General features: G+C 35.7%; 1 protein-coding gene and 2 pseudogenes across 1 annotated transcript; 2 read left to right on the top strand and 1 right to left on the bottom strand.

Moving 5' to 3' along the window:
- On the top strand, positions 1–2,252 carry LOC124845876 (putative enoyl-CoA hydratase 1, peroxisomal). Its single transcript, XM_047323063.2, has 3 exons — positions 1–553; positions 625–907; positions 1,868–2,252. Exons 1-3 carry the CDS (start codon positions 144–146, stop codon positions 1,967–1,969), a joined length of 795 nt encoding a protein of 264 aa, XP_047179019.1. The 5' UTR covers positions 1–143; the 3' UTR covers positions 1,970–2,252.
- A 270-nt stretch (positions 2,253–2,522) lies between these two features.
- LOC124845875 (putative ubiquitin-conjugating enzyme E2 38 pseudogene) lies at positions 2,523–3,897 on the bottom strand (annotated as a pseudogene).
- A 5,940-nt stretch (positions 3,898–9,837) lies between these two features.
- On the top strand, positions 9,838–10,952 carry LOC148207057 (putative ubiquitin-conjugating enzyme E2 38 pseudogene; annotated as a pseudogene).
- The last annotated feature ends 399 nt before the right edge of the window (positions 10,953–11,351 follow it).

Raw genomic sequence — 11,351 nt, 5'->3', positions numbered from 1 at the left:
AAGATAATTATCTGACACGTCATCTCTCCGTCCGATCATCTTTTGCTTCACGCACTTCAAGACTGCATCCTCAAAGAAGGATCCACTCCCTCCCTTTCTTCTTAAGCCAACTTCACATTTTCAACCATCGAATCGGGTCAAACATGGAACGGCAATCACCGGAGAAACTAATACTCGTGAACCGCCACCCAAACGGCGTCGCACTGATCACGATCAATCGTCCGGGTTCTCTAAACTCGCTGACCCGGCCCATGATGGTGGACCTGGCCCAGGCGTTCAAGAAACTGGACCGGGACGAGTCGGTGCGGGTCATCATATTGACCGGGTCGGGCCGGTCGTTCTGTTCTGGCGTGGATCTCACGGCGGCGGAGGACGTGTTCAAGGGCGACGTGAAGGATCCGGAGAGCGACCCAGTGGTGCAAATGGAGCTCTGCCGCAAACCGATAATAGGAGCCGTTAGAGGATTCGCCGTCACCGCTGGGTTCGAGATTGCGCTCGCCTGTGACATCTTGGTCGCTGCCAAGGGATCTAAGTTCATGGACACTCACGCTAGGTTCATTCCCTTTATCCTTAATAGAAATCGACTCTTCGGATTTTGAACACGCCCCTTATCTGTTTGTGCAGGTTTGGGATATTTCCCTCGTGGGGTTTGTCTCAGAAGCTTTCGCGCATCATTGGGGTCAACAAAGCGCGGGAGGTATCTCTCACGGCCTCACCTTTGACCGCTGAGGTGGCTGAAAAGCTGGGTTTCGTGAACCATGTGGTTGAAGATGGTGAATTGTTGAAGAAAAGCAGGGAAATTGCTGATGCTATTGTCAAAAACAACCAAGACTTGGTGTTGAGGTACAAGGCGGTCATCAATGATGGCATCAAACTTGATCTTGGCCATGCACTTTCCCTTGAAAAGGTTAGTACTCTGTACAATTTGTCTCTACCATTATATGGCACGGATTTAGCGAAAAAGATTGGTTTGGTTTGGTCTAGAGCAACACAACAATTATCTGCCTCCCTTATTACATGTCGATTGTTGCCTAATTCTCTAAGACAGCTAGAAGATTTCTAATGTATATGGAATGGTTTCAGTTTCTCATAAGGTGAGTGGGGGTGTATCCATTAATTGTTGTTCCCTGTAGTTGATGTGAACTTAACATGGAGTTAGACCTCAGTATACCAAAAGTTTTTCCATAACTGCCGTAGAATTTTTTACTTTATGTATAAATTAATTTATTAACCCTTTTCAACTTTTATATTAACTATACTAATTGTAGTTTATATTAAAAATCATTTTTTTTCTGTCCTTAAAATATTTGTGAGAAAACTTATAACAGCAATAAGATGGTCTGGTTGAAAAGAAAGACTCATATCCCACAAACTGGATGAGTGACCTATCCATCTAATTTTATTTATCACAAATAAACTGTCCCCCTGATGATGGAAATGTTGTTCCAGATCCTGAAAACAGCATTTTATTGATCAAATTTGTCTTTGAAAGTGTAAACTTATTGAAATTAGTTTGCAACCCTTATGGTTAATTTGTCTGACGAAGTGCTATTCAGGGGCCTCAGACTCGAGTGCAATTTCCATCAACCTGAGATTAATGTATTGTATCTTTCGTAAACATTGGAAAAGAAAAGAGAAAGGTTGTGTTACACCGAAATTGTATCCGGGGATTGATTTGTTTGCTCTCTGTTTGGCACTATTTCTTTCCTGATTGTCTGTCAGTCTGCATTATCCATTTTATGCTTCTCTTCTATGTAATCAATGATCTTCCTTGCTAGGGATTTTTCTATTTTCCTCATTTGTGTACATTTTTAGCTTTACCCAAATCTTCTTACACATAAATTCTCCACCCGTGTAAAAAATTTAGGAGAGAGCTCATGATTATTATAACGGAATGACGAAGGAGCAATTCAGAAAGATGCAGGAATTCATAGCTGGTCGAAGTTCCAAGAAACAGTCCAAACTGTAGTAGGTTCTTTAGTAGGTTCTTTATTTGCGCTGATCTTTTGTGCTGTAAATGTATATGATTTTTCTTGGGCAAAGTTCACGCACTAGCCTAATCTTGATAACCAAGAACTAATTTCTGTGGGACGATACTTTGCTGGTCCACAAATTCGAGGTTTTACTAGCATAAATCCATCCAATATCTGAGAACTTCGACTGTTAGTTACGAATTATGTAAATGGTAGCAGTTCATTCCTTGTTAATTATAAAAATAAATGGTACAAATCATTTATGGATTTGTTTTCTTATCTGTTATTAGCCCCTTTTAAATATGGAATTTCGTTTAATTCTATGACTCTAAGCTCTTAGGATCTATTTTGTAGAGAGGAAATAAAATATGGAAAATTTGATAAAATAAAATTATGTAAAAACGGTCATTTATTACACTCAAATTCTTCTCATTTCATTTTAAAGAAGAATATGCAATTGTTATGGTGAGTGGAATATACTGCAGAAAGAGATAAAAGGAGAGAGAGAAATCGTAAAACAATGACTTTTGCGATGAAAAGCAACAAGAATGAGATAAAAATCAAATGAGTGCGTAAATTTTAAAAACAATTAAATTGCATGAACATTGCAGTCTGTCTAACTGGAGATAAGATCACAATCTAAACTTGCATCATGAACTATTACAATGACCTGAGTTTTTTTTTTCTTCCAATCAACAATTCAATCTTATGAAAAGGCCATGATAATAAGATATGCACACTACTTCAATTATATTAGGTTAACTTTCAAACACTTTCAAGACCACGATTTCTCCCGTCCATCTGGCTAATTTTGTTCTTACCAAATTTCCTGAATCTGAAAGCCTTTTTTATCTTTTCCACTATCTTTTTGAAGACTCCACTGCTTTTGGTTTCGGATTCTTGGCTCTGCACCTCCAATTGTTCTGCCAAACCCTCCAAAGAAGCACCATTCTGACGAAACGCTTCGAAGAGCCGAGGGTAAAGCACCACCATCCGCTCCTTGAAACTCCTCGAAACCTGGACCATCGGAAAACGCAAGTCATGGTAATTATAATACCCAACTCCCACGCGCCCACTCGCGTATTCGCCGCAGGCCGCCAGAATCGAAAACGCCCGCCGGCGAAAATGATCTCTGACGAAGGCCTCGAAGTTCCGCGGCGGCCGCTTAAGCAGATGGAAGGAGGTGACGCAAGTACTAAGGAAGACGTTCTCGTTGTACGCACGTGACTTCTTCTCCGATGGCACAGCCTCAGGTTCGTTGAAAAATGGTTTCTCGTTCAGAACCAGAGCTTGAATCGAGAGCAACACTTGCAACATCGTGGACTCACGCGGGTCCCACTTCTCCTTCTTTCTCCCGTACCACGTGTTCAACAGACTCAGGCACACTTTCCCGTTCGTGTAGAGGTTCGGGTTCATTCTGTACCCGAAGGAGTGGTAATACAGCTTCGGAGGGTTCCTCGGATAATCGGAAGGGAACACGATGTCGAAGAAGAAGAGACCATCGTGATACGGTGTGCCCGCAGCGCCTACGATCACAGCCCTCATTAGATCAATGCGTTGCTCGTAGACTCTGACATAGATTGATTCCGGTAAGTTCTGCTGGAGAATCTTCCACTCTCTCACGATGGTTTTGTACACTGTACTCTTTGAATCGCTGAACCATTTTCCCTTCTTTGAACCCAGAAAGTGGTGATCGGAATCGTCTGACACCACGTCGAAGTGCTCGAACTCCGTCGTATTTTCCATCTCTCCTTTTTCTCAAACTGAATTTTCAAATGCGAATTTGGAGAGAGAGTTCAAAATTTTCAACTTTTTGATGAAGGAATGGGTTTTCAGTGTCTAACAAACTCTCTCTACTAGTCCGTTGCAGGAACTTTAAAGGTGTGATCTGCGTTTCTGGTCTCTAAATCATAACAAACTCTTCTAATAATAAGATCGTATAAAATATCTTTTTTATTACAAGAATCTTTATATATTTTATGATTGATAATCCTATTACAGTTTATCTTTTTAGTAATTATTACATCATAAATAGTTTCATTTACTTGACTCTTATGTTTGTTTTTATCACTCTTTTATCTCTTCTGATCTTTCCGTGGTTTGTTTGTACTTCTTCAGAAAAGTATACAACAAGTCATTCTAATTGCTTAACATTTATCTCTTTCCATCGCTCCTCTCTCTTCTTATCTCCACGTGACTTCTAAATCAAGAAAGTTTCCAAGTCTCATCTCTTAATATTTTAATGTTTCTAAATTACCTGATATTAATATATACGTATGAAAAATGGGCTTAAATAACTTTTATTTCTCATCAATTTTTCCTATATTTTTTCCGTTTTAAACTTGAATAAAAATTTTGTTTCCATTTTGTTGCGTCCAAGTTAATTGACATTTCCGTAACTATAATACTTCTAATTTTTTTTATTTATTTATGTCATCAGTAAAAAAAATTTTTATCGTTTTTGTTGTTAATTTTTTGTATTTTACTTCTGATTACAAAAAAGAAATATTTGGTTCCTTATAAAAAAAATATTTTTGTTATGATACCTATCATTTATCTATATTTATAAAGTAATGAGTGATCTGCTAATTAAGAATATTACTAGTTAAATATAATGACAGATATTTTTAAACTTGTGCCTTTTGGAGAAAAATTAACCAATGTGATGGAACAATGTCGTTTTCATCAGTTTTGCATTTCATATTGTTTTTGTTTTTTTTATTCAAATGTGAAATTCAAAAAGAATAAAATTATAGGATTGTCCTTTTGGATTCTTCATTTTTTTAATTTTATCATTAAATCAAATACTGAAGAAAGAGCAATGCAAACTCTAATACAAAGGAAACAACATTACCTCCATCAATTAATTTGTTTTCTTAAACCATATTTTTAAGAAGATACGTATTCAATTCAGCATACGTGCAATTAAGTTACCATTTACAGTTAAGTATGGCATTAAAAGATATGGAAACAAAAGTCAGAATGGAACAAATCACACCCAGAAAAATTGTAAAAGTTATTTAAGGTGTGTTTAGATGGGAGATGATTTGAAGGAGTTTGAATGAATAGATTTGAAAAAATGGAAGATTGTGATGTTATTTGAATTAAGAAAAAGATGATGTAATTTGAGTGGATTTGAGATAAGTTTGTGCATAATGTGATGGATTTGATGGACTAAAAAATTATTTAATAGATAAAATTAGATGATTATTATTTTGAAGGATAAATCTATATAAATTGAAATATATATATATATATATATATATATATATATATTATTACTACTATTATTATTATTATTATTATTCTAATTATAATTACTAATTATCCATAATGTTACGTGAAATTCACATAAATACTTTTAAAAAAGTAATACATTAAAAATATAGAGATGCCCAAAATTTTAAATATGAAAAATAGTTACATTTTATGTGTATACTAGTTTAATTTATAATTAAATACTGAAGTATTTAATATATTTTATAATTCAAATATGTAAATGAGATTATAATAATAGCAAACACACCATTAATTAAAAATTAGGGGTAAATTTGTAAAATAATATATTATGATGTGACTTTCCTTGCTCATCTTCTCTACAGGGTACAAGTTTGGAAGTAAACAGAACATTAAAGATGCCCGAAATAATTTATCTTTTACGAAAAAAAAATTACCTAAATCATAATTAAACTTAGTCGCAGCATAACCCCTCAATATATTTGAGTTAAGTTGCTAAAATTAAGGCTTAAATAAATTTTGAATCTTCTAATGTATTTGAGTTTTTCTTTGGAATAAGATGGTAAAAAAAGAATTATTGATGTACTATGAACTATACCGATCGGAATTGATTATTATTAAATAGATACTAATAAGTCAGATTAGCTTACGCTATACAAATATATGGCATTAATGATTAATTATAATGGTTAATCAATGAACATGGATGTGGCAAGCATTATAAGTAGACAACTGATTTTCTATCCATTATAAAATATAGACCTCTTTATGAAACATATCTGACTTGAGCGCCGGAGTGCTTTCTGCAGGTCAACAACCCATTGGAGTGGATCGCGTTTTCAGAGAGCATTGAAGATCAAAAGAGAGCAGAGCAAGGAAGGACGACCGACCCTCAGACCAATTCAACCGAAACATTTTGGCGTCCACCGTAGGGCCGAGCGGCATCCCCATGAAGCCACAAAGAACAAGACGCACGCTCAGTCTCGACATCGTTACTTCGGATCAATTCCAGGTTTTGCAACAAGAGTAAAAAGTTCCGTAATAGTTCCCAAAGACATGTTTTTTGTTTTGAGAACTTTCAGGAACGTTCAGCCCTACATCCAACTTTGACATGCTTTAGTTTTCATTATAACCAAATTATAATATATTTGTTTAACTCGTTTTTGTGAGTAAAAATATCTTGCACAGGAAGGTACAAAGTTGCGTTCAACCAACTCTTAATTTTAAATTATAAAATATTTGCATTCGACTTTTTCAGGTTCTACCAACTCTTAATTTTAAATTATAAAATATCATGCACAGGATGGTTCAGAACTGCGTTTAACCTTGTCAGGTTCTAACGACTCTTAATTTTAAATTATAAAATATTATGCACAAGATGATTCAGAGTTGCGTTCAACCTTGTTAGGGTCTAACCACTCTTAATTTTCAATTATAAAAACTATAAAATATTATGCAAAGGATGGTTCAAAGATGCGTTCAACCTTCTCAGGTTCTACCAACTCTTAATTTTAAATTTTAAATTATAAAATATTATACACAGGATGGATCAAAGCTGCGCAACCTTGTCAGATTCTAAATAATGTGACAGCCAAGTCCATTGATTAACCATTAATGCAGTATAAATATATCTGCCAATCATTCATAAATGTAATATATATGCTTATGATACGGTAATTACTCACATTAATTACCCATTATTGCCCTTCACTGTGCCTACGAGGCCGACTGGTACTTTCGTCCAGATGGCCGATATACTGTCCTCACGTATTTGATCGATCGTCTCTCTTCAGTCTCTTGTCGGCGGATCTTGTATAGTACATTAAGCCCCCCAAGCCCCGAGCAGTTGTTTGCAGGTGCGAAGGGGTTTAACTTTTTGTAGTTGAGTCGTGTTAGGAGCGGTTTGAGCTGGTCACTAGAAGACTATGGTTGAACGTCTTCGCATGGCCGCCCGGGATTGCTAGTGAGTAGATCACTAGAATACGCCAGTGAGCTGGTCACTTGGCCGCCCGACACTGCTAGTGAACTGGTCACTACAAGACCATGGTTGAGTGTCTTCGCATGGCCGCCCGGGATTGCTACTGAGTATATCACTAGAAGACGCCAGTGAGCTAGTCACTTGGCCGCCCGGGACTGCTAGTGAGCTGACCACTACAAGACCATGGTTAAGCATCTTCGCATGGCCGCTCGGGATCGCTAGTGAGTGGATCACTAGAAGGTGCAAGTGAACTGGTCACTTGGTCGCCCGGGGTTTCTAGTGAGCATGGTTGAACGTAAGTCTGGACCTTCCTACGCAAGATATTTTTACTCACAAAAATATGTGTTAAGTAAACACTTCAATATATTATAAGTTATAATAAAAAGTCACTAGAACCTGATAAGGTTGAACGTAGGACTGAATCTTCTTATGCAGTATATTTTTACTTACAAAAATATGACTTAAACAAATATATTATAATTTATAAATTATAATGAAAAGTGGAACCTCTCAACGAATAACAGGACAGAATATTTTTACTCACAAAAATATGAGTTAAACAAATATATTATAATTTATAAATTATAATGAAAAGTTGAACCTGTCAAGGTTGAATGTAGGACTGAACCTGTGCAGAATATTTTTACTTACAAAAGTATGAGTTAAACAAATATATTATAATTTATAAATTATAATGAAAAGTGGAACCTCTCAAGGTTGAACGTAGGACTGAACCTTCGTGTCACAGAATATTTTTACTCACAAAAATATGAGTTAAACAAATATATTATAATTTATAAATTATAATCAAAAGTGGAACTTGTCAAGGTTGAAAGTAGCACTCAATCTTCCTGTGTAGATATTTTTAGTCACAAAAATATGAGTTAAACAAATATATTATAACTTATAAATTATAATGAAAAGTGTAACCTGTCAAGGTTGAACGTAGGACTCAACCTTCTTGTACACAATATTTTTACTCACAAAAGTATGAGTTAAACAAATATATTATAATTTATAAATTATAATCAAAAGTGGAACCGGTTAAGGTTGAATGTAGGACTGAGCCTTCCTAGATATTTTTACTCACAAAAATATGAGTTAAACAAATATATTATAATTTATAAATTATAATGAAAAGTGGAACCTGCAACGTTGAACATAGGACTGAACCTTCTTGTGCAGGATATTTTTACTCACAAAAATATGAGTTAAATAAATATATTATAATTTATAGATTATAATCAGAAGTGAACCTGTCAAGGTGGAACGTAGGACAACGTTCCTGAAAGTTCTTAAAACAAAAGACATGCCTTTAAAAATTATTACAGAATATTTTACTTTTGTTGCAAAACCTGTTATTGATCTAAAGTAGCAATGTCGAGGCCGAGCGCATGTCTACACGTTTGGTTCCTCGTGGTTTCATGGGGATGTCGTTCGGCCCCACGGTGGGCGCCAAAATGTTTCGGTTGAATTGGTCCGAGGGTCATTCGTCCTTCTTTGCTCTACTCTTTTTTGATCTTCAATCATCTCCGAGAATGTGATCCACTCCAATGGGTGGTTGACCTGCATAAGACACTGATGCTCAAGTCAGGTATGTTTAATCATGAGGTCTATATTTTATCATAATAAATTAAGATAGAAAATGCAGTATAAATATACCTGCCAATCATTCATAATTATAATATATATGCATATGATACGATGATTATTCACATTAATTACCCATCAATGCCCTTCAATGTGTTTATCAGGCCGACTGGTACTTTCGTCCAGATGACCGATATACTGTCATCACGTATTTGATCGATCGTCTATGTTCAGTCTCTTATCGGCGGATCTGTATAATTAATGTAATAACTCAGATAAATACAATCTTATTATAACCATGTGAGTAACTTATAAAGCTTATTTAGCACACTCAAGTCAAAAATTATATATCACTATACTTCCAAAATTACTACTTTTGAGTTAAAAACAACATAACATCATCATAATTTAAATTAATCCAACTGTATAGGATTCAAATCAATTTAACTAAAGTACTGATTATATTCTCTTTACAACCTTCATAACTACTTCAAATACGTTATTAATCATATATCATATGTCTAAAATTATTATAAATTCATATATACTCTTTTAAAAGTCTAATATAATTTTATTTAGATTTGAAATATTAAAAACAAGATATAATGATAAAAGTTTGTTTTTTCACTCTATAAAAATCGTTCACTTTAAAAAAAAATCATCGACAAATGATTCATTGAAATCATTTCATCAATATTGGAAATGATAAAATGCTTAGATTAAAATCTAACTATAGACTGTATCCGTGACCTTTGACCAAACCCTATCTCCAATACTATATAAATTTATTATTGTAATAAATAGTAGATATTTCTAGAATATATTATAAAAATTTGAAATTTGGGCAAAATTAAATAAAGTTATAAGATTTCTTTAGCTAAACTCGTCTATAAATCTAATATCAACGAAATGAAACTTCCCATATCATAACTAAAAAAAAAAATACAACAATTAAAATAGTTGTATTGTAACCCAATATGTGCGAGTTCTGTTGTAACAGTAGAATCCTTTTAAATGGTTTGTTTTGAAAACCAAACCTTACAAGAGGACCTAAAAGAAAACCTAAAACCACACTCACTTTACAAGCACCTGCAATGGTTCAAGAGCGATCCGAGAAACCAATGGAGGCGAAAAAGACCATGGAGTTCGAGCGGTTCGACAGTGTTGAGGACGACACAGACCATCATTTTCGAGATTCAAACGGTGGGAAGGGCTTCAACGATTCAAGGAGTGCACTTTACAAAACCATCATGAAAGAGTGGAAGATTCTCCAGAACAACTTGCCGGAATCAATCTACGTGAGGGTGTACGAGCGACGCATTGACCTAATGAGGGCTGTGATCGTAGGCGCCGAGGGCACACCGTACCACGATGGTCTCTTCTTCTTCGACATCGTGTTCCCGTCGGATTACCCGAACCACCCACCCAAGCTGTATTACTACTCCTTCGGATACAGACTAAACCCTAATCTGTACAGGAACGGAACGGTGTGCCTGAGCCTGCTCAACACGTGGCACGGTAAAAAGGAGGAGACGTGGAACCCACGCAAGTCCTCGATCCTGCAAGTTTTGCTGTCGATCCAAGCGTTGGTTCTGAACGAGAAACCCTACTTCAACGAACCTGGTGTGGAGGGTTTGTCGTTTTTCATGATAAACGTGGAGAAGAAATCGTGCGTATACAATGAGACCGCGTATTTTCGCACTTGCAAAACCTCGTATCAACTGCTTCGGAGGCCACCTCGGAACTTCGAAGGGTTCGTGAGTTCCCACTTTCGCGAGCGAGAGGATCGCATAATCAAGGCGGGCAGGGAGTACATGAGTGGGCGCGTGAGGATCGGGTATTACTCGTGCAAGTCGGCTCCGTCTTCTTCGTCGGCGGTGCATGTTTCGCGGGATTTCAAGCGCTGGATGAAGGAGTTTTCCCCTGACTTTGTTGAAGCGCTTCGACTGAACGGTGGTTCAGCTTCGAACGGGGCTGGTTTAACGATTATGAGGAGTTACTTTTATGTCCGGTCCGATAACGCCGATGAAGATCGCATCGATCCCGAGGAATCCCCAAGCAAAGGCGGCGGATTATTCAAATCGGTCATGGGTAAGATAAAAAAAGTCTTTGGGATTGGAAAAAATAATTAAGTGAAGGGGATGGTATAGTTTGTAGGTAGTCTTCAAATTCAAATTAAGGGCTTCGAAATAAACTATGTATGGTTATGGTTCTTCATAATCTTTAGCTTTTAATGATTCAATCATTGTCAATTGATTATAAACTTTGATGCTATTTTGGAATTATAAAAAGGAAACAGAACATTTGTTTTAAGGTATGTTACACGAATACCCCATTTTTTATTCTACACTCATCCAACGTCAACAAAATAACTTTTTTTTTCTCTCAATTTATAAGTCTATTTTTTAAAATAAAAACTTAATCATTTGTTGTAATATGGTTATGAAATCATATTAATAAATAGATTTTAAATCTAATTTAATTCAATAAAATCTGAACAAGAGCATGACATATATTATAATCCATGTATAATAATTTGATGTGTTTTTGAAATTTTTTTTATACAAATGTTA

The sequence above is a fragment of the Vigna umbellata genome, chromosome 1 (genome assembly GCF_029865625.1).
Source record: "Vigna umbellata cultivar VRB3 chromosome 1, Vumbellata_1.0, whole genome shotgun sequence".
In the NCBI taxonomy this organism is placed as follows: domain Eukaryota; kingdom Viridiplantae; phylum Streptophyta; class Magnoliopsida; order Fabales; family Fabaceae; genus Vigna; species Vigna umbellata.
This window is presented reverse-complemented; position numbering and strand designations above follow the sequence as displayed.